The sequence below is a fragment of the Nothobranchius furzeri genome, chromosome 6 (assembly GCF_043380555.1).
Source record: "Nothobranchius furzeri strain GRZ-AD chromosome 6, NfurGRZ-RIMD1, whole genome shotgun sequence".
Taxonomy (NCBI): Eukaryota; Metazoa; Chordata; class Actinopteri; order Cyprinodontiformes; family Nothobranchiidae; genus Nothobranchius; species Nothobranchius furzeri.
The window spans coordinates 81,644,614-81,667,626 of NC_091746.1; the positions used below are offsets into that span (position 1 = coordinate 81,644,614).

Genomic DNA, 23,013 nt, shown 5'->3' on the forward strand with positions numbered 1-23,013 from the left:
AACTCAGATTATTATACACTGATAAACAGTTAGTGGTGTCATAATGTGCATTGAAGCAAAAGTTATATATATTATACATTTTTGAAAACATCTTTATAAAGCTATTTTTAAATCTAAATATTTATAGAACAAATAAAATTTTAGTTCTAATGAATAAAACTCCTCTCATTGGCATGTTCTCTTACTTGTCAGGGTGTTATTTATGGCTAGAAATAGGAATTAAAAACCAGAAATCTCAATGACGTTCAACGTTTTCAGTCAAATTCTGCCAACTCCAAACTCATTCTATCTTCTTGCTAACCCTCTGAAAACACTTTTCTGGACCATAATCATAATCTCATTCATTTCTAGTCTAAATACGTCCCTGTTTATCTGAAGTGTAGTCCACGTTTTCTCGTTAACTTCTCTGAACGTTCCAAGGGAGTGACCTCAGCAGAGCTTTGTGCCATTGAATCCACTGGCCGGCTTTAAGGGCCGGGCAGGTTTGAACGGGGGACCACAGAAAGCCGGTTTCTCAGATGAAAAGGTCCTGCTGATGAATGGGGCCTGAAACATCGGGAGCATATGCTGATAACTCACAGCTGGAGAATCGAGTGACACCCGGCGTTTCCACTCATCGGGAGGCTCTGGCAGAGACCTTTGGTGTGCTGCAGATTCAACGTTACGCGCCACAGACCACGGGAGGCTCTGGAACAGGAAGGCCTCGTCCACTGAGCCGATGGGGCTCCTTGACGCTGCCTCCCACGGTGTTGGTGGCTTGTGGGCTTTGCTGTAGATGGAAGTTCGCCTCTGTGTGGATAGAAACGGTGGCTGGATGCCAGGTGTGCTGACAGGTGACAGAAGTCCAGGAGACGAATTGAGTCGCCGAGGCAGGCTCAAAGAGCGGCTTCTGCCAAAGCCCTTCAAGAGAGAAAAAGACACGTTTGTAACTCTGATAAATCCTGAACCACTAGTTTAATTTTGATGTGTGAGAAAGCATGTTCATTCCAGAAATGCAGTGTGCAAATGTGATCATGCTTTTTTATTCATTCAAACAGATTTGTCTTCTGAAATGTTATTTTAGATGCATTTATTTTTTGTTTTCTTTTAAAAAGTCACAATTCTTCCTCTTTTTAGCCATTTTTAAAAACTGTGAATTACCTTTAAATTTAAATTTAATGTGAGTGTTGAACACGATGTTTAAAGGGATAGACCAGATCTCCACGAAGTTTTGTTTTTGTAAAACTAACAAAAACTTATTGTGGATATTGCTGTGAATGGCTTAGTTTAGAGAAATAGAGATTATTTATGACCAGTCACATTAGTTTCTGGTCAGTCTTAATGGGTCGGATAAAAAAAATGCGTGTTTTTGTCATTTTTAAGCAAATTGTAATCTGAAATATTTAACTAAAGTTTTACATCATCTTTTACACCACCTCCCTTAACTCTGACAAAACACAGTGATTTAGACAGAAAACTAGTTAGTTTCAGTGGAAATCAATTTCATAATATTTCACCCTGAAAGGTGAAGCTGATGGCAAGTAGAAGGCTATGAAATGTCATCTGAATAAACCACTTTGAAATTTTTGTGACTGGAATAGTCTTATGACACTGCCTGTTTGCTGCCTTGGTGTTAGCTCGCTGCTCAAATCTCTATTTCTCCAAACTAAGGTTATTCAGGAAGATATTAATCTATCACATTTCCACAGAAATGTCACAAGGTGTTGCTTTAAAGCTGTGAATCAGTAAGAAAAAGTAAAGATCTCAGAACTTACCTCCTGCTGCACACAGACCTTCAAAAACATTGAGTAAAAGAAGAAAAGGTTTCGTGTGGAACTATTTCTTTGGCAGTTTTATTTTATCTTCTGTGTGACATCATGCCAAAAGTAAAGTTTCTAACGATGTTTTATTAAAGGTGCTGTATATTCGTTTAAAGGAAAACTAAATAAAGGCTCACCTGGTACTGACCCCCCCCCCCCACCTCAGTGTCTGTTTGTTGAACCAAAACCAAAACTTATCTCCTCACGGTGTGTTTGTCTTCCGAACACCTCAATCTAACATCTGAATTGTCTCCCCAGCCTTCATTATTGTCTACAGGAGTGATTCATCACTAAATTAAACAAATCAGCTGTGTTCGTGATCTAAAACATGCAGGAAACGTGCTGGAACCAGACCAGGTATGTCAGCTGCATTTTTTTCTGCATTTTAATCAAATCATGGTTCACCTCTAATTTCCTCAAACTCAACGGCAATAAAACTGAACTTCTTCTAGTTGGCACTAACTCCACAATCTCAACATCTGACAGCTTTTCTTTAACTATTGACAGCGCCACAGTCTCCCCCTCACCTCACGTCAAGAGTCTGGGTGTCATTCTCGACAGCTCACTTTCTTTTCAGGCTCACATTAATAACTTAATTGGGTCAGCATACTTCCATCTACGTTCCATAAACCGTCTCCGTCCCTCACTGACCCCTCACACTGCCGCCATTCTCGTCCACAGCCTCGTCACCTCCCGTATCGACTATTGCAATTCACTTCTTTATGGTCTCCCCAACAAACTCCTTCATAAACTGCAAATGGTCCAGAATTCAGCAGCCCGTATTATCACCAGAACCCCTTCCTTTCACCACATCACCCCGGTTCTCCAGCAGCTTCACTGGCTCCCAGTTAAATTCAGGTCCATCTTCAAAATTCTCCTTCATACCTTCAAAGCAATCCACAACCTCTCTCCTCCATATATCTCAGACCTTATAAGTATTCACACCCCGTCCCGTTCACTCAGATCTTCTTCTTCCATCCATCTTGCGGTTCCTTCTGCCCGTCTCGCTACCATGGGGAGCAGAGCTTTCAGCCGCTCTGCTCCTCGACTCTGGAACTCACTTCCCCCAGACATCAGGAACGTCGACAGTTTTACCCTTTTCAAAACAAAACTCAAAACACACATGTTTAAATCTGCCTACAACCTCTGATTTTATTGAACTGTTTCTCTCTTTGTTTTTTCTTCTTTGGGTTTTATTATTGTTTTATTGTATTTTATTACGTGTTTTGTGTAAAGTGACCTTGGGTGTCCTGAAAGGCACTTTTAAATAAAATGTATTATTATTATTATTGTTATTGTTATTTTCTAAGTCCCAACTGAGAGGCCACCATTCAGAAGTTGCAGGTGGAATATTAACCTTGTAAAGCAGGGCTATTCAATTTTGGGCCTCGAGGGCCGGTGTCCAGCACATTTTAGTTTTAACCTCACTTCAAAACACCTGATTTCAACCAGCAGCTGATTACCAGGCTTCTGCAGAGTCTGATGAGCTGCTGCACAGGTGACTCAACCACTTAATCTTGTGTGCTGGACCAGAGAAATCACTAAAACGTGCTGGCCCTCGAGGCCCGAACTTGAATAGCCCTGTTGTTTTAGCACATGGCTAAATAAGATGATTTAAAAATAAATAAAATGTTATCCTAGTAATCAATATTTGCAGCATATGCAACATTTGCAGTGGTCTTCAGTAGGAATTGTACTTCATATCTGAGGAAGGAGGGGGGGGACAGAAGTGCCCGTATCAGCGTGAAAATGTCAGCTGGAGGAGAAAATTGGTTCAGACGACAGGATTTGGAGTATTTTCTGATATTTGTACTTGTCACCTTGGATTAGCTAACAGCAACACGACTCTGCCACTGACTCCGTGTGCTTTGCGACACTGATGTTTTATCTCCACATGTAACACAAGCCTGAAGGACTTCCGCCATGTTGTGGAGTCGCTAATGCTAACATTAGCTTCTACTAGCCGAGACGTTCTGCGTTGTGTCCTGGATGCTAAATCAACAACAGCCTTCCGCGAGAGTCAAGATGGGTGAGCCCATGACTGTTATTGACAGTATGATGTAGATCTGTCAGGCTTCTCAAATCCTAGATTTTCACCGTTATTTTCTATCAGAAGCTAATGCAGGAGATTCATGTTCAGCCTGCATGAAACACTCAGAGCAACTGATTACAATCGAAAATAATTCTTTTTGTTTCTGTGACCAACACCTTTAATTTATCTTACTGCAGTTTGTATTGTTTGAAGAAAGAGTTTTCCTGCTCTGGGTCACTGAGTATGGACACTAACTGTGTTTTAAGCGCTTACAAGACATCTGAGAAAAGCTAGAAAATATGAAATGATGTAAAAGTGTTAAATTAGGTTTTTGTTCTTTAGAGAGTAATTTCAATCAAAAACGGACTTGCACAATTTGGGCTTTAGACTTCAGGCAGATGTGTTTGTCTGAGTTTGTATTCTAACAAATGGTAAATATCAGATTAGTATTATATTCAGTAACTTTAAAAACAATAAAAAAGATCGCTCATTCAGTAAAAACACATATGGAAACAACATTTAGTTTCATGAAAGATAAAACTAAATGAACCCAAATGTTCTGAAAATATAAAACGTTGATTGTAAGAGAGGGTGGTTACTTCATTTGAGTCCTTGTTGCTAATTAACCCTTATTTTTTATGAGGTTTATCATCAACCCATTGCAGTGGACTTTTAGCTTTTTTGTGTCAGACGTCGTGTTGGCAAAATGGCTGCATTCCACTTTGAGGACGTTCTGCTTTCAGCCAGCACGCACGGGTGAAGAAATGGAATGCAGCCGTTGTTAATGCCGTCTGCTGTGAAGAAGACCAGTAAAATGCAAGTGGAGTATTTTCCAATTTCCAGTTTTCAAAATAAAGATTATCCATGATATATGGAGCTAGAATTAGGACTGTATTAAAGGTAAATTGATTAAATAAAATCAAAAAATAAAATCAACATGAGACAGCTCAAATTTACCTGGAAACAAACTGGACTTTATCTCCTTTTAACCCGTTTTACTACAGAGATGAAAAATCTTTATAAGGCCAAGATTATAGTTCCAAACATTTTACATTCAACGCTGAAGTCGATGTGCTAGAAAAGCTGTGATCAAACACACACACACACACACACACACACACACACACACACACACACACACACACACACACACACACACACACACACACGCTAATAATTCAGCAGACAGTAGCAAAAGTGAGACAGAAAAAGGAGGAAGTACAGGCCACTCAGAGCAAAACGTAAAGTTCACATAAAAACACAAAGTGGGAGGAAAAAGAAATTTAATAGCATGACAGAAGACGTTCAACAGTTGTCTGTCAAAAAGTCAGGGATGACAAAGATTACTGTTTTCATTTCCATCCTGAGTCAGAATAAAACGTTTAAATAATGAAATATTTGAACATTTGTAATTTAATGGTGGAAAAATAAGAAACGTCTGAAGATTTCTTCGACAGTTAAAAAAAATACTGGATCATCCATCTTTATTAGAGTTAATTTAACTTATTTTTTAACTTCTTACATCAATGTTGTCTGTTCTGAAACCATCGAAGTCTGGAATGAGACTAAAGGAATCAAAAATTGTACGCGCAAAATGAAACGCAAAGACAGAGCTTACCCCAAAACACAACAAATGAATAAAATCACTCTGTAGTCACAACTGTACAGGTAAGGTATTCTTTCAGATATCAGAACTTCAAAATAAATTAGGCTCAAATAACCTAATGATGAATTTACAATAATAATATTTTTTTACTTTGAGATTTGGTGGTTTTTACTCATATGTAACTACATTTAATATCAGATGAAATAGTAATCCTCTTTTCAGATTTATTGCACATGTAAAGCACTTCCTGAGAAGTATTTAAGTGTTTTATCATCTCCCTCAATCCTATCCAAGGACACATTTTTAGGTAAACTACATGATTTTCTATGGTATTTTTTGCAGTTGAAGTCACGTTTCTCTGTTAAAGTGCCACTTGATTATTTTATTTAGAAACTGCACCTTGTATGTGGAAATCTAACTATATAGAACAGGGGTGGGGAACCCTGGTCCATCAAGGGCCGGTATCCAGCACATTTTAGTTTTAACCCTGCTTCTACACACCTGATTTCAGTCAGCGGGTGATTAACAGGCTTCTGCAGAGCCTGATGAGCTGCTGAACAGGTGAATCAACCACTGAATCAGAAGTGTTGGAGCAATGACGTGCAGGTTACCGGCCCTCGAGGACCAGGGTTCCCCACTCTTGATATAGAACATTGTTATTTTTAAATTGGCTTCGTTTGTCACAGTTTTAAATTGCTACACATATCGTCATAGCTGCATTTTGTTAACATCTTTAGACGAGGCCTACACTTGGTGCAAAAGTCTACACATTTCCACCTGTTAAGACGTTCCAGAAGCTTCTACAGCAGGCATAAAATGTGATTGTCATCTACAATATCAGACTCAAGGAAGCATAGCAACAGGCTTCCACTGTTTCGCCGCCACTGCTGGCTTCTTAGCAGAAAAACTTGGCCGAGGCGCCATTTGACGCACACCTCTGGCAATAAGAGATGCAGGAGAGAAAGCTGAAGCGATGCTGTCGCCAAAGGATGAGTGCTGGGGAGATGTGCGTGCGGGTTGGGCACTTGGTGCTCGCTTGCTGCTTGTGTGATGAGCTGTGGTTGTGTCAGCGAGCGTGTCATCCAAATGCTCGTCATTTAAAAGTGGCTCAGCTGATCTTGTGCTTTGGGTAGAGGAAAGTTGGGAACTTACCAATTCAGGACACTTAGCAGCGGGCTTGCTCCGAACAGCGAGCTCAGAGGGGTTATAAGAATTAGAAGAGGCAGATCTTTGTTTGCGGCTTTTGGTTAGCTCAAACTTTGAGGCGGGGGTTGGTTTAGGGCTCGGGCTTTTGGCCTCAGAGGTTGCATCATATGTGAACAACGATGTGTCCAACTGATAAGGCTGATGTTTCATTATGTCTAAGGCATTGAGTTGCTTGGGGGCAGGTTTGGGTTTCTCTTTGGGCCTGGTTTTAACCTGGGGACTTGTAGATGGAGGTTGCTTGGATGCAGATAGAGGGTGGAAGGGAGACAGAAGAGGATTGTATGACACGGGAGGTGGGGCTCGAATATTTGATGAATATCTCCAAGAGTTGGGGAGGGATGAGGTCGGGGAGGGGGACCTTGCTTTGTGAGCTTGCACTGTTTCAGCATCAATCACAAACTTTTCCATTCGGGATTGTCTTTTTACAAACATATCTGCACCTTTTCCTGCCATGGGTGGACCATCACCTCTCTGACTAATACCTCGGCCTGGGACCTTTGGAGAAGCTTTCGATGACCGAACATGAGACTTCCCTGCCTGTGGTGGGCAAAAGGCTGCTAAATTTGGAGCACTGTCTGACTTATTTGCTGAGGATAAATGTGGGCTATAAGTAGGACTATGGGCCGACATACTCACAGGGGATTGTGATGACTGTTGACTCCAGCTATTTGTGGTTGGCTGAAGATGAAGCTTAGAAGAGGAGTTGACCGGAACCCGGGTATTGACAGTTGTTTGATCCGTTGCCCAATGGCCGGCCATCTGTTGAGGCTGAGCCCAGTCTTGCTGCTGTAAATAATGCTGACTAGGAGGCCTGACAGGACTGTGCGAGGGACTTCTTGGTGGATTATAAAGCTCACTTGATGAACTCCTCGTCATCCAAGGTGGACAGGCAGGGTTGATGGAAGGTTTGGGGGCAACTGGAGGTGGATTCTTGAGTTTGATTGTCCTGGGTTGCATAAAGTTACAAGCCTCCGCACCCAAACTAAAACAGTCTTCTTCTGCCTCAATATAAGACCTCCTGTCCCCTTTGTTTAGGACATGAAGCTCTGAAACTTTTCCCAACATCGATGGCTTTTTATTGGTAGATTTTCGCTTCGTCTCAGGTAGGATTGCCGTCTTGATGGCCGGTATGGATATCCGTTCGTCTCTTGAGGCTATGATGTCTCCAGTTGGAGACCAAACCTTTGGGTTAGTGCTTGTAGGCATGGCTACGTTGAATTGTAGTTCATGCTTCTTGGTGACAGGTGAAACGCCACCAGGCATGTCTTCAGCAGCAGCAGCGGAACCATCTTGAAATCCCAGAAAAGGTTTTGCTGTCCTGTTTGGCACCAAGGGTTTAGGGTCATTGGAGAGATGGTTCATCTGTCGAATGTCTTCACTATAAGCTAAATTCTTCTTGAGACTCATGTCCATTAATCTGCTCTCCTCAGTGTGAACATACATTTCATCCCTTTCGTAAATATTCTCTGCTCTTGCACTTTGAGATTCTTCTTCTGTCACCTCAATCAATCCTCGACTCATCATTTCCTCGTGCTCTGACACAAGTTCATCCATTCGTTTGCGCCGCTGAGCAAACATCAAAACTCCCTTCCCCTTTGTCTCTGCTAGAGCCTCCATTTCTCGAACCCTTCCCCAGTTCAGACTTGAGTAACGCTGCTGGTGATGAAGAGAATACTGCTCCTCGAGCTCCGAATCACTGGAAGCAGCAAAGTTACACCCAGCAGATCTGAATTGGTCAGGTTCCCTCTCTGCTGGGTCCAATCTGTCAAGAGTGTGTACGCCGGTGCCGTAACTCACAAGCGTGTACTTCTTCACCCTCTGGCGGCGTTTTTTAAAAAGCAGCGCTCCCTTGTTTTGGGGGTTGGGTGCATTGGCAAGGAGCTGGGCAATTCGCTTACATTTAGACTTTGTTTCCTTCACGTGTCTCTCTGATTGGCTCTCTCTACGACTGAGATCTGAGACGATGAACGACACAAAGAGATGGACAGAAAAAAGAAAAGGAAAGACATCAATCACCTTGAAAACATCAACTTGAACTTTCACTAATTTGTTTTCTCGCTAGGTATCGATTGGTCAAGGTAAAAAGTAGAGTATCACGGCAACAGAGTGTTTCGTTATTATTTTGATTTGAAACCAGCATGACAAACGAAATAAATTTCAAGCCGCCCGCTGCTGAAGCAAGCACACTAATAAAAGCATCATATTTACTTACAGCGAGCCCATGAGAGATCTGTAAGGCACGAAAAGTGAGGAGCTCACTTTCCATTGCAGTCGAGTCTTACGATTGGAGAAGAGGTCGAGTGACAGGCCAGAGAGAGAGACACATGTTGGTGTCTATCAAAGCTGCTTTTGCCAGCCTCATCATATGGTCCTGTTTTATTCTTATCCTGCTCGGACTAATAAAGCTGTGGGAATCCTCCCCTCTAACTCAAAAATAACTCATGAAAATAGCTGCAGCCAATGTGTAACTTCAAGTTTTACAGCATTTGCATCACCCGTCTACAAAGCAATTTTCTCATTTGAAGAATTTTTTGTCTAAAAATACTTCCAAAAATGTCTCATTTTTTTACAAATCCCACAAGAATTAGAAATTACATAAGCGATTTTGCTGCATGCTGTTCAGTAAGAATAATTAGCCTCACAGGGCGTTTAACGTAAGGTTTGAGGTCAGATACTCACATGTGTGCTTTGCCCTGAGCCCGTCTGGTCTGCACAGATCTCTATCAAACCCCAAGGTTCTCCTCTCTGCCTGCTCAGCACCCTCGTCTGAAATTCCAAAGAAGACAGGAGCAGGAGGTGCTCCACTGCTCCCTCCTTCCTCTGAAGATTCAACCCTCCTGTTCCCGGTCCCAGGGCCCTGCCTATCACTGGTCCCCTGGGGCCGTTCTGCACTCAGGGTCAAGGCCTGGGTCATGTCAGCTGCACTGCCAAGAGAGGAGGAGGAAGATCGGGAACGCTGCCATGATATCTCGCTGGTGTGAGGCTCAGAATCTGGGCGCTCAGGGGGCGAGGACGTTGGTGCATGAGAGGTTTGGATGCGAGGAGATTCTGGAGAAAACTCTCTTGACTCACATTGATAGATTTCATCCTGTTCTGGCTCAGAAGCTGACACTTTGTTGTTGCTGTGTTCTTGTGGGGACCCATGGTCATTTGGAGCATTACTTTCATGCAACTGAAGGAAATCAGGGTCAGACCTGGAGACGTGAGGAGTCTGTGGCTCTGTGGGGTGCTCTGCTTCAGTGTCATCATTAAAGGATGCTGCTAAAGGCTCAGGTGGTTCCCAAAGTTCCTGGGAACCATCTGAGCCTGACCAGGGGAGCAAGTTATCACTGTTGTCAAGATCTTCAGCCTCTGGGTCCATCTCTGGGTGTTTACCTTCACCAAGACAGAAAATAATCCAAACTTCAGTTCAAATGTTTTATTCACATGAAGAGCAGATTTTCGACTGTTAAACTTTTTGTTTAAGAAAAGACCAGAAATCCTTAAATTTGAAATCACATTTTTGAGCCATTTCAACAACAGAATAAAAATACTGAAATTCACATTCAAACAATTCTAGTGGAAAGGTATTCAAAACTCATTAGATTTATTTAGATCTGATGACAATCTAACTTATTTTAGCATGCCAATGCCCCAAATTATTCCTATCCCCAATAGGAAGAGAAACATCACAGCAGTTTCATCAGGGCTGTAAATGGAATGGTATGTGATATCACGAGGGAACCAACATCCAACGGTATAAGCAAACAACTGGGTGTCTGTTTCCTGAACTCCTGTTTACACAGGACGGTTTTATTCTCTGCACTGTTCCCATTTGTCTCCGAAACACATTTCAGCACCAAAGCATGCAGTAAGCTGTAGGATGTGTGTTTGAGACAGCTCAAAAGAGATGCCTGTGTGCTGAATACATATGTAAAAATTGTTCAGTGAGGAAACATATTCCTAAAATATTTTGCTAAACTATTAATATTCTAAAAGGAAAGCCCAGGAAATGTCATAAGACGTACATAAAGTATTGTTTAACACTGGAAAAAGAAAAAAAGGTTTTGTGGAAAGAACGCAGTTCCTAATTTTGACCTCAAGATGGTGCTAAAGAAGGATATTCTAAAGGCCATTTGCTTTCCGTACACCAAATATGTCAGTGACAATAATTTACTGAGTGGAATCCGCATTTTCACAATCAATCGATGCCATAAAAAATGAAAACATCTATTATAATATGTACAAGGCTAGATGTACAGAAGAAACCCATCCATCCATCCATTGGGAGATGATCAGCCAGCTAAATGTGGTTTGCCTACCAAGCCATATGTAAAATTATACCTGTAGTGCATATTTTCTTTGCTACTGCTACAGTTGGTCTAGATGATTTAATATTTAATAGAATCATAACAACCTCCCTGTTAGACTGGAAGTCTCCATCGTTGAACAAAAGGATGAGGCTGCAGGGAAAGTCCCAGAATGTTTCTCGCTCAAAACAATGTGCAGATTAGTCAACGAACATACATTTAATTGTTTAACTGAAACGTTTTTCTGTCATGAAAATCATTTTTCACATTTATCAGCTCATTCAGACATCATAGAGACGTACAACAAAGTAAAAATGTACTCGAGGAAGGGAATATTGACTCAATCGTCTCACTTCATCTTGAGTTAAGTTTGAGATTTTTTGCTTTTATGGCTCAAAGTTTTGATTCTTTGAAAGGAAACATGCCTAAACACAACAACAGTCACTGGTTAGTGTGGATGTATATTGACTCTCATTAGTTTGCTTTAGCCCTTTGATGCATGAATTATGAAATCTTCAACCATGATTTTTTTAACATTTTTTTTCATTCATCTTTAGGTGTGAATGAAACGAATTTCAACAAATATTTTTTGTAACGTTTAATAATTTACAAATAATTTATTACATGTCCACCTCAGTGGACAGCGTGCATTCTGAACATGAAATATGTTGGCTTGGCTTACTGAAGTCCAAATGGAGGGGCTCAAATGCAATCAAGTCTTCAACAGCTGTGCTTCATAGCAAAATAAATAAATATCAATTTTGAGTACCTGTCCACTGCAGTGACCACCATGCATTAAAGGGTTAGTAAAGCAGCAATAGCAGAACCTTTTGAAAGTAAACGCAGTGGCAGAACTCTCTCCCCTCCCATCAGCTATCTTCCCTGGGTCACAACCACTGCATTGACAGAATAAACGAGATAGCGCTAAACACCAGTTGCAGTTTTCTGGGTCCAAACATCTTTTGTTGTTCGTGACATCAAATGGTGTTTTTCGTTTTGGGACTCAGGAAGTTTGTGGTTGAAGTGGTAGCAGCCGACTGTTCCTCCTTCTCTGATAATTGAACCCAGAACCTCCCAGACCATTGGTGTTCTGTTGCTAAATGCACGAGGGCGTGATGAGTAGAGGACCCAGGATGTGGGAACGTGGTGGTTCGGGGAGACAGGCAACCGGATGGTCCAATCGTTTGTTTCAGACCAAGATGTGTTATTGGCTGACTTTAGACAAGTGCAAGAAAACCACTTTATTAGTTATTTTTTTTAATCTCCCCAATATATCAATAGATATACTAGAACGTTGTCAAGAGGCATGAAAAACAGTTTTAAGCTAGCTTGTTTAGCAGATTTCCCCTTGCAGCTTTAATTCAGCACTGCTGGATGGTTCCTCAGACACGATTATGCAGCTGTGAGATTAAGAAAGGATAAGCCCTGTTGGACACCTGCCAAGTTTCAGACACATTCTGTCCCCCTTCACACTTGGTTCCACTTCATTTTAACTTTTGGCCAACGTCTAATCCGAGTCTGGCACTGCAGGAGCTTCTTTCTCCAAGTATGGCAACAATTTCTGTATGTTGACCCGTTGCTATGGAAACCGGGAGTCAGCATCCCTGACAAATGAGTGAATGCTTGGTCTGGGGTTGTGACCTCTAAGGGGCCTGAGCTCAGGAATATTTAGGTTTTCTGTGTTATCGGATAAAAACTATAATGTTGTTTACGAACCCTTTTTCTCTGTAGTTTTAACTACAGTAAATGCTATTTGATTCTTTAAGAGTCCACAAATATTTAATAAAAACAAACACAGCACTTAATGACTATGCTAAAACAAATTTCTGTTAAACTATATTGATGCGAAGCTTGCAATCTTCACAAAAAGAGCCCAACTTTAACAATCGTACTCACAGCTGTTGCCTCTGATGCAAAAACAAACGTATCCAAACGTCGTCTCTTCAGTTTTTCTCTGGGTTCCCGTTCTTCCTGCTTCTCATAGAAGTGTGATGATGAAGTTCTTGCTCTTCTTGTAAATGTCAGGTGCCCCTGCCCCCCCCCCCCCCCCACCCCCCACCCCGCTCCAGACACAGATCACCAGCCTCAGCCCTAATTGCAGCCAGTTGAACTGTTTAATCATTTTTAAATGTTTTTGGCTCTTTTTTTATTTAAGATAATTTAACAGTTAACGACAGAGCGAGCAAACAAATAAAAACATGCCGTTTACAGAATCGTTAGACGCATATATCCTAACAGATCCTCTACTTTGTTTATAAAGCTTGTATTGACCCGAGGTCAAACAAAACTTCTGTAGTAAATCACATCAGAAATTAAACATAGATGAACCCTGGGAGGGCAGACAGAAATATAAATGAAAATAAAGAAGAAAAAGAAATGCTTAAGAAATGTCAGGCTTGTTTCACTTCCAGCAGAAATTCTTAATTAGAGGCGAAGACATTCACACATGGAGCCACAGTAAAGGGGGCTGTGATGACTTACGTGCACATGAAGGGGTGTGTCTGTAAGCAGCTCAGAGAATTAAGTTGAAGTGCTACCCTGCAGGGACTTCAGAAAAAGAAAAAGTTTCTAAGTCACCCAAACACACTGTAATAAATCCTAAACCATTGGCTGCCTTAAAAACATGATTCATGTCAACTTAACCCACACTCAATTTCAAGATGTACAAACAACATAAATAATAAAAATGCATTTTTAAAAACTAATATTGTGAGTTGAAACTCTCTTGTTAAACACACAGGTCTAGATTATGTTAACTTACACATTTAAGTTAGAAGACAATCAGGTTTGTCCATTCAACGTGAAAGTTTGTTAACTGAACTAACGGAGAAATTGTTTGTACTCGTGTTTCCGATGTGGCGACTGTCATGCTAAAACCGGCAAAGGGTGGAGCAGGAAGCCCATCCTTCCATCCATCCATCCATCCATCCATCCATCCATCCATCCATCCATACTAGAGCCCTGCACGGGCCTAAAATCTGAGCCCGTGTCCGGCCCGGCCCGAGGGGGTGGAGCCCCAGCCCGACCCGGCCCGAAAAGGTTTTCAGGATTCTCTGGCCCAACCCGAGCCTGAGCCCGACTTTTTTTTAACCAACTAAATGAAAACAAAGTGCGTCAATCCTGACCAATGTGTTAAAAGACGTGCAGGATCCGATCCATTTGTTTTTCCCTCGTTTACCCTCACAGAGATGACGGCGCACTGGTTCTGGTGGTAATCAAGTTAAATTTGATCTCTTTCCAACTATTTTCACAAGAAAACAAAACAGTCAAAAGCAGGGCTTGTGTTGTGTTGACCGGATAGTTCCTGTATTTGACCGTTTATTTTTATGGAGAAAGAATAGAAAGAATTACCCCGACACATGCAGACGACCTGACATTTTATTCTACGCACATCGCAGATGTAGCTAAATCACCCAAGAAAAGATTCCCATCTGAACATCTGAGCTGGACAGGGTTCGGGGGTTGCCACCACGACAAGCACCGACGATCCTGCGACTACAGCTCCGGTCGGCCGCCTCAACAATGGAGGCACGGAACAGGGTCCATTCAGACTCAGTGTCCCCCGCCTTCCCCGGAACATTTTGGAAGTTCTGTTGGAGGTGGGAATTGAAGTTCCTTCTGACAGGAGACTCTGCCAGATGTTGAGGTGTGTCCGACTACATCTAGTCGGAACCTCTCAACCTCACACACCAACTCAGGCTCCTTCCCCACCAGAGAGGTGACATTCCATGTGCCAAGAGCCAGCTTCTGTAGCCGAGGATCAGACCGCCAAGGTCCCCGCCCTCGACTACCACCCGTCACACACTGCACCCGACCCCTTTGGCCCCTCCCACGAGTGATGAGCTCATGGGAAGAAGAAGAGAGCAGGAAGCTAACAGCGAAACTGAAAGGCCCCGCCCACTCGTCCTTCATACACCGCGGTACTGCGGGCAGCCAGTGAGACTTGAATACAAGGAGCTGAAACCAGAGAATTTAGCATGAACCACCACTTTATTTAGAACAGCGGAAGGGCACAGCCATACCATTCTTTCATTACAGTGCATGAACTGGGACCCAATGCAAAGGCGCCCCCAAGGGGTGGTCAGGGGTGGTCATGGCCACCCCTAGAAAATTATTGACCCCCCCCCCCCCCCCCCCCCCCAGGAAAAGCCAGTGTTAACAAATCAAATTAATGTTTAGTCAAACCATATACCGATTTTGTTTATTCAAGACATAATTGTAAAACAAAATACAAATATTACAAATAATGAGTAAAGAAATAATCTGAATTAAAAAAAATACATGTTTCTGCTGCTCACCATTTACATTTTTTTTATCTCCATAGTTTTTTTTTTTTTGTGAACACAGCAACACAGGTGAATGAACCTAAAAAAATAAATTTTTAAATTAAATTTGGGGTAACATTTTAAACAACTGAAATGTATTTTTATAAAATGTTTGCATTTGTAAAATTTAAGTTAAATGTTTTGGATACGTACTGTTGTTTTAATAAAAATGAATAAAGGTCTAATGCAGTACATCGCCACCGGCTAAATTCTCCCAGAGTTACCACAAGAACGAATTTGGTGTGCCACCCCAAAAATTGAACCTTTAAGATGTAGTTTGAGTTGCTTTTTAAAGGTGCTATAAGTGGGAAACTCTGATATTCGCTGGGACGTTGTTCCAAAATTGACTCCCTCTAACGGACAGTACCATTTGTCCGAACGTCGTTTTCCTGTAGGGGATCTGAAGGTCTCCTCTAGTGGAGGCTCTAGTACCATAACCTTTGTCTGGTCTTAATTTTATGTATGCGGAACGTGGAGGTGGAGCTAGTCCATTAAGTGCTTTGTAGATTAAACAACTACTTTTGAACTTAATTATATATATATACATTGTTTTTTTTGTTTCTTTGTTTGTTTTATATATTTCAAGGTTTATTTTTATATTTCAAGGTTCCTCAAGAATCTTCTGTAGCATGACTCTACAGCTGTAACCTGCAACATTCAGATTCATCGAGGCAGACTTGGAGTTGACCCTTGGAACCTGCATGATGCCTAAAAACAAGTGGAAAAACAAGAAGAAACACTGGGGGTGATGTTTTTGCCTCAACTGAAACTAAATGGTGAGACTACTGTGGTTGTGTTCATTCATTAACTCCAGTAAATGTGTCTTCTTGACTCAGTGTAATTTTGTTTCTCTTCACTTTCATAGCAAACCGCTTACGGTCCACTTCTGACACGCAGCAAGATGAAATTTGACAGCATACTCTCGGAAATGAACGGATTGGGGAAATTTCAAATCAGGCTCTTTTTAATTCAGATGTTTTCTCGAGTTACTCTTCCGTGTCATTTTCTGCTAAACAACTTCTTGGCGGCCAGTCCTTCTCACCACTGCGACATCAGAGCCTTGGAGGATAGAGACTACTTTGGAAATTTAACTTTCCATCAGAAACTGTCCGTCAGCATTCCAGCAGACCGGGATGGAATTCTGAGTTCATGTCAGATGTTTACAAAGCCTCAGTATCAGTTTTTACCAGGCTCAAACACCACTGAGGAGGCATTTTCTGTTCCGTGTCAGGGTGGATGGGTTTATGACAACAGCACCTTTAAATCTACTTTGGTAACAGAGGTACGAGTTTCTCTAGCTTAGTCTCAGCAAGCCTGCTCCACATTAGGATTTGTAAGAGTTGGAAAAGCACAGGTGCCATTGTGGGGGCTGCTTTCCACTTCTGCAGCAGCACCTACTGGTCGTGCTGTTCAGATAACTTAAGTCTCAACCAATCACTGTGCAAAAACACTGTATTTGTAAAATAAAATTGTGAGTCTTAACTAGAAGAGACATCCAGAAGTCACACATGCCAGTTTTTGTGTGGGAAAATGAGCGAAATGACCATATTGTTGTTGTATTTCCACAGTGGGACCTTGTGTGCAGCAGAAAGGGGATGAACAAGGCAACAGCCACAGTTTTCTTTGTTGGTGTCATGATGGGAGCCCCACTCTTTGGGTTTCTCAGTGACAGGTAAGGGCTTAAAATGTTTGCATTGCAAACATTGGATATCCAACAAATTCAAGTTATTCATGAAGGATTTGTGACCTTTCCAATCATAATCGTCTTGTCTTTAAACTCTTTTCATCCCCAGGTATGGACGTCGGCCACTGCTGCTGGTGTCTTACCTGTCGTCCTTGACATTTGCTGTTCTAAGTGCCTTTTCCACATCATATGTAATGTTCACCATCATGCGGCTTTTTACAGGACTGTCCCTGGCTGGAATAAGCATCATTTCATACGCTTTAAGTAAGAAGGTCCCTTTGTTTTTGTTTAATGCTCAGATGTGTTTGGTTTCCCTTGATCTGTTCTTTGTGATGTTGTTTCTGCAGACGTTGAATGGTGTAGCATCGAGCGTAGGACTTTCTCTGGAGTGATCCTAAGCCTAGACTGGACTCTGGGGAACTGGCTCCTGACGGGTATTGCCTTCGGTGTGAGGGACTGGAGGAGGCTCATTGTGGCGGTAACGTCACCACTGATAGTGGCCATTTTTGCCTGGCGGTATTGACTTTTGACATTTTTAACAAAAACAGAAAAGGGTCCGCCTAAAGCTGAAGTTTCAGATTGTTTATCCCAGGTGGCTTCCAGAGTCTGCTAGGTGGCTTGTAGCTAAAGGGAAAGCGAACGCTGCTCATCAGTACATCATGCAATGTGCTGAGATGAACCACACATCCAAATGCATTGCCACCATCACACCAAGGGTAAATCTTTTATCATAAGTTTGTTAGTTATAAGACAGGTTAAGTGAAGTGAAGTCATAGACTTGGGTGTTGATTTTTATTGTGACCTTTTTACAGATTTTACAGGAATCTGCTGAAGCTACAACAGGAAATAAAAAGCACACATTTTTAGACCTTTTCAGGACTCCAAATATGAGAAAACTTGCAATAACATCAGGAATTGTATGGTACGTAACAAGTGAAGTGATCATTCGGAAGGTTTGGAAAGTTTTTTGTTGTCATTCAGAAAGTAAGACATGATGGACGTCATATTTTTGCTGCTGCCAGTAAAAATGGTGCCAAAAGGCCGTTACTCAAGCCCAACCCCAATACTACACTTCCACCTCTGCGCCCTTCAATTGCGCGTTCCAGTCCAGCGGTGCGAGTGCGTAAGGTGTCTCAATCCTCAAGTGCGAAAGTTGACCATAAGCCTTTTGCACCCTTGATCCGCACTTTGCCCAAATCTGCATCGATGCAGAATCGATGCAGATTTGGGCAAAGTGTATTAAAGTCCCATAGTCTTCATCACACACTGATTTAATTATTTCTCTGCATTTGACCCATCCCAACGGGAGCGGTGAGCTGCAGCTTGCATTTGGGAACTATTTGGTGGTTAAATAAGGTCAAGCAAGGAGGCCTTGGGTCCCATTTTTGAAGTCTTTGGTATAACCCAACCAGGTTTTGAATCCCGATCTCCCAGTCCCAGGGCATACACTCTACCACTAGGCCACCGAGAAAGTAATACCCACAATCCATTGCTGAATGGGAATTTTGAGAAGAAGGCGGAACAATGGCTCTCATGCCTTTTGTGAAAATATATGTTTTTAAAGTTTATTTTAGGATGATTAATGATATTCATTCACACACAAACATCGACCGGCATCCCGGCACGCATCTTGGTCGATGACGAAACGGTTACTGTCCCAATTCAGCAATTACTTGCACACTCAAAGCCTTACTGTGCACTTCCTCCAAGTGCACTAGAAGACCGTAGGGCACAGTGCGAGTTTTGGGATTGGGCCTGAGAGTCAGTGACCTCATGGCTGAAATAAGATAAAACATCTAAATTATAACTTTCATTATAAAATGTTAAGTTTTACTTTTTGTTGCACAGATGACACAATTTAATGAACGAATGAATGAATTCATGGAAGCCCAAAAAGTTTGGACGTCTTACCAAAAATAAATCATTTTATCTATGTTTTTTGTTGTTTTAGGTATGGAGTTGCATTTACATATTATGGAATAAGTTTAAACATCACAGGTTTTGGACTAAATCCGTACCTCACACAACTGATCTTTGCTTCCATTGAAATGCCGATGAAGATTGTTGTCTTTTTCTTCTTGGAGAAAATTGGAAGAAGGAACAGTGAGATGGGAGCACTGCTGTCCGCTGGGCTCTGTCTCTTTATCAACATTTTTGTTCCACAAGGTTCGTTTTCCTCTGTGTGTCAACAAAAATGGGATGTAAAGGATATTTTCAGACTTCTTTGTATTTGACCTTATAAACCTTTGGAATGATCCCACAGATAAGGCGGTTGTCCGTACCATCGTGGCAGTTCTGGGAAAATCCATGTCAGAGGCCTCGTTCACGATAATGTTCCTCTATACGACGGAGCTCTATCCTACAGTTATACGGTAAGTCTAAAGGACACCTCTACATGTGATTACTTAAAGCGGTGGTTGAAAATGAGTGAACGTGGATTTCTGAACAGCAAATCATTAAATGGTCTTTGATGGGCTTCAGTATAAAAACATAGAGATTCATTCTGACTGATCTGGCATACGCATGTCTTACAGTTAGGCCAGATTTAAAAAATGATCATAGTATTTATGCAACCTGTATTTTCAGATGACTTAGCATTGGGGCGACGGTGGCACAGGAGTTAAGTGCTCACCCCGTAATCGGAAGGTTGCAGGTTCGAGCCCCGCTCAGTCTGTCGCTGTCGTTGTGTCCTTGGGCAAGACACTTAACCCACGTTGCCTGCTGGTGGTGGTCGGAGGGACCGGTGGCGCCAGTGCTCGGCAGCCTCGCCTCTGTCAGTGCGCCCCAGGGCAGCTGTGGCTACATCGTAGCTCATCCCCACCAGTGTGTGAATGTGTGTGTGAATGGATGAATGACTGAATGTGTTGTAAAATGCTTTGAGGGGTACCAGGACTCTAGAAGGCGCTATATCAAATACCGGCCATTTACCACTTGAATGATTATTTGCAGCTGAATTTGACAGTTTAACCAGCACTTTCAACCACAATATCAACAGTTCAAAAAGGTTTTTTTCCCATCAACCGTTAAGAAATTTATGAAATTAGAGAAATGTAGACTTTCTGTAACTAGCCGTTAGCCCATCAGTCTAATCAGAACTAATCTGTTTCTCCAAACTGAGGTTGCTGAAAGAGTTGTCAATAATAGATATTAATGGTTCTTAACCATTCCACAGAAACCCAAATGGTTCCTTTAGAGGCTTGTCTCTTTGTCTTTTCAGGCAGAACGGTTTAGGATACACCTCGTTTGTGGGACGGCTCGGCGTCTCCATCTCCCCGCTCATCATGCTATTGGATGATGTGTGGCATCTCCTCCCTGCAGTCACTTACTGTGCGGTGGCCCTTTTCTGTGGTTTGGTTGCTGCACTTCTGCCTGAAACATTAAACACCCAAATGCCAGAGTTCATTGAAGACATTGAGAAATCCAGGTACAAAGCAACACGACATGTAATCGAATGTTAAATATTGAGTAAAGGGTTAGCTATTTGCTGAGTCACCCTGCTAAAGTGTAACGAGTTACAAAAGGAAAGATTTCAGTGAAATACCTAGAAGGATTTTTCTTAGTATAACTGAATCAGTTGCCAGAAACAAAAATAACCACAAATTATTTTCTGCAGAACTCAATGAAAATGATGGGATTTTGTTTCTATGCACTGCAGGAGACGATCAACAAGGATGGACACTGCCTGAAGCTCACACTCACCACTATGATCACGTTAGTTTAAAAATGTGATGGAACTCTTTTCATGAGTCCAAACTAATGAAATGTGCTGTTTTAAACTGAACTATTGTTAAAACGACAATAAAAACCATAAATACCCAAAAAGTGGGTCAGACAAAAGGAAGACTGGTGTTTATTTACTTTACTGGCGAAACAAATGCAAATCTTTTATCATGTATGAATAAAGGAGCTGGTGTCAATAATCTGTTATTAAATGTTGTTATTTAAAAAGTCTTTGTGGACACATGAAGTCAAATGAACTTTGCCTGGAAAAAAGGTTCGAAAACTGAACACGCTTTGGTGTGTGTGTGTGTGTGTGTGTGTGTGTGTGTGTGTGTGTGTGTGTGTGTGTGTGTGTGTGTGTGTGTGTGTGTGTGTGTGTGTGTGTGTGTGTGTGTGTGTGTGTGTGTGTGATTTATTCTGCTGATAAACCAGATTTTAGATTTTGTTAATGTTTGCACAAGTGACATGATGTGTATGAAGCATCTGGATCAACACGGAGCTGGAGTTGCTAATGCTAATGGTTAGCTTCTGCTAGTCGAGACGTCTCTGCTGTTTCCTGGATGCTAACCCAATAACCATCGTGAATCAAGATGAGTGAGCCCATGAATGATAAGTGACAGTGTGACGTAGATCTGTCAGGCTCTTAAATCCTATCAGAAGCTGATGCAGTCTTTTGGGTTTCTTATATAGGAAACTTTTAGCTGAACCATGTTGGAGTGTTTACTTTATGATGTGTCTCATCGTGAAAAAACAATAACTGGTGTGTTTTTTAAATGTTTCTTCAAGTGTTATTGCAAAAGTACACACATATTTTTTCACTTGTCATTGAGAGCCTAAGTAAAAAAATGACTAAATAAAAAAAATATATATATATTAAATATATATATATATATAAATATATATATATGTGTCATGGTCTGTGCTGAGCTAACCTCCATCGCCTGAGTTTTTCTGTTTGCAGGTGGGCGTGTCCCGGAGAGCAGCTGCTGCGGATCTCCCCATCAGTGGTCAGGGGATTTAAGGAGCGGCGTGACAATTCAACAGCGCTGGATGATTGCTCTTACTGGGTAGTATCTCGCCAGCTCTAGACCAGTTTCTAGCTTATAACCTCCTGATCTGCCTGCTAATGGGTGATGGTGGCACAAGAGTTAAGTGCTTGCCCCGTAATCGGAAGGTTGCAGGTTCGAGCCCCGCTCAGTCTGTCACTGTTGTTATGTCCTTGGGCAAGACACTTAACCCATGTTGCCTGCTGGTGGTGGTCGGAGGGACCGGTGGCGCCAGTGCTCGGCAGCCTCGCCTCTGTCAGTGCGCCCCAGGGCAGCTGTGGCTACATCGTAGCTCATCCCCACCAGTGTGTGAACTCACTGTACTCACCTGTCCTGTTCCTCCGACCTCCTCCCAGGTACCCTCGTTCGTCTGACTGCTCACCACAAGGAAATAAGGAACTTCTGGATCTTTCTGTCTGCCAGCCACGCCTCTTCCCCTGACCGCCTGCTCTCCATCGCTCACCTGCCCGCTTAACTCTTGGACTCCAGGTGCTCAGCTCCCAGCTTTCGTCTCCACCCGCGGATCATCTCGCTCAGCCAGACCTGACTTACCTCCCTCCCTAAGCTCCCCATCATACTGGAAACCGTAAGCCTCCACTCACCTCGTTCATTCACTGCCTGTTGTAGTTACTCACCATTATCTCTGCCACAGAACACTACTGGACCCGCCCGATCTCCGACCCTCTTCTTCATCCTCATCAAATCTTAATAAATAACTTTTACTTAACTTTTGTCTCTGAGTGATTCTGCATGTCGTGGGTCAAGAAACTTAACCCAAACATGACAATGTATATATCAATTCACTTTATTTATCCATTAGGAACTTCATTTGCAGTCAGAGCGTCAGTACAAAACATAAAAACAACATACAAATAACCCTAACCCAATACAATCAATTTAAAAGACTACTCATATCTACATACACTTAATTAGAGGAATTTAAAATGACTACGATAATAGAGAGTTCAATCTAGATTTACTGTAGTGTTGGTCACAGCCATCTTTGCTGGGGCATGCTATTTAACAGGCGGATTGAAGAGGGAAGGAAGCTGGAGGAAGCCCTTTTTGTCTTCACTGGGAGGGCCCTGAACCGCCGACCTGATGGTAACCGGGTGTAATGGGAGTGGAGAGCATGTGACTGGTCTGTGGAAATCTGTGTGCCTTTTCTGAATATATATATATATATATATATATATATATATATATATATATATATATATATAATTCATTTTTTTTACTTAAGCTCTTAATGACAAGTAAAAAAATTTCACTTTTGTAATAACACTTGTAAGAGAGTTATTATTGT

The 23,013-nt window shown here is 41.9% G+C and overlaps 2 protein-coding genes across 4 annotated transcripts; one reads left to right on the top strand and one right to left on the bottom strand.

Moving 5' to 3' along the window:
- Window positions 1-273: 273 nt before the first annotated feature.
- synpo2b (synaptopodin 2b) lies at window positions 274-12,902 on the bottom strand. Of its 3 annotated transcripts, none has more exons than XM_070552609.1 (4): window positions 12,829-12,900; window positions 9,323-10,018; window positions 7,280-8,598; window positions 274-900 (listed from the first exon to the last, which is right to left on the bottom strand). In XM_070552609.1, the coding sequence occupies exons 2-4, from the start codon at window positions 10,002-10,004 to the stop codon at window positions 430-432; spliced, it is 2,472 nt and encodes an 823-aa protein (XP_070408710.1). In that variant the 5' UTR covers window positions 10,005-10,018; window positions 12,829-12,900; the 3' UTR covers window positions 274-429. The 3 variants fall into 3 exon arrangements, with proteins under 3 accessions (XP_070408710.1, XP_070408708.1, XP_070408709.1); XM_070552607.1 differs by lacking the exon at window positions 274-900 and adding an exon at window positions 6,062-7,180; XM_070552608.1 differs by lacking the exon at window positions 274-900 and having other exon boundaries at window positions 6,062-8,598; window positions 12,829-12,902.
- A 3,158-nt stretch (window positions 12,903-16,060) lies between these two features.
- Window positions 16,061-20,782, top strand: LOC139070400 (solute carrier family 22 member 7-like). Its single transcript, XM_070552620.1, has 10 exons — window positions 16,061-16,539; window positions 16,826-16,929; window positions 17,051-17,205; window positions 17,289-17,457; window positions 17,534-17,657; window positions 17,754-17,863; window positions 18,893-19,107; window positions 19,205-19,313; window positions 20,159-20,365; window positions 20,597-20,782. The coding sequence occupies exons 1-10, from the start codon at window positions 16,159-16,161 to the stop codon at window positions 20,625-20,627; spliced, it is 1,605 nt and encodes a 534-aa protein (XP_070408721.1). The 5' UTR covers window positions 16,061-16,158; the 3' UTR covers window positions 20,628-20,782.
- Window positions 20,783-23,013: the final 2,231 nt, after the last annotated feature.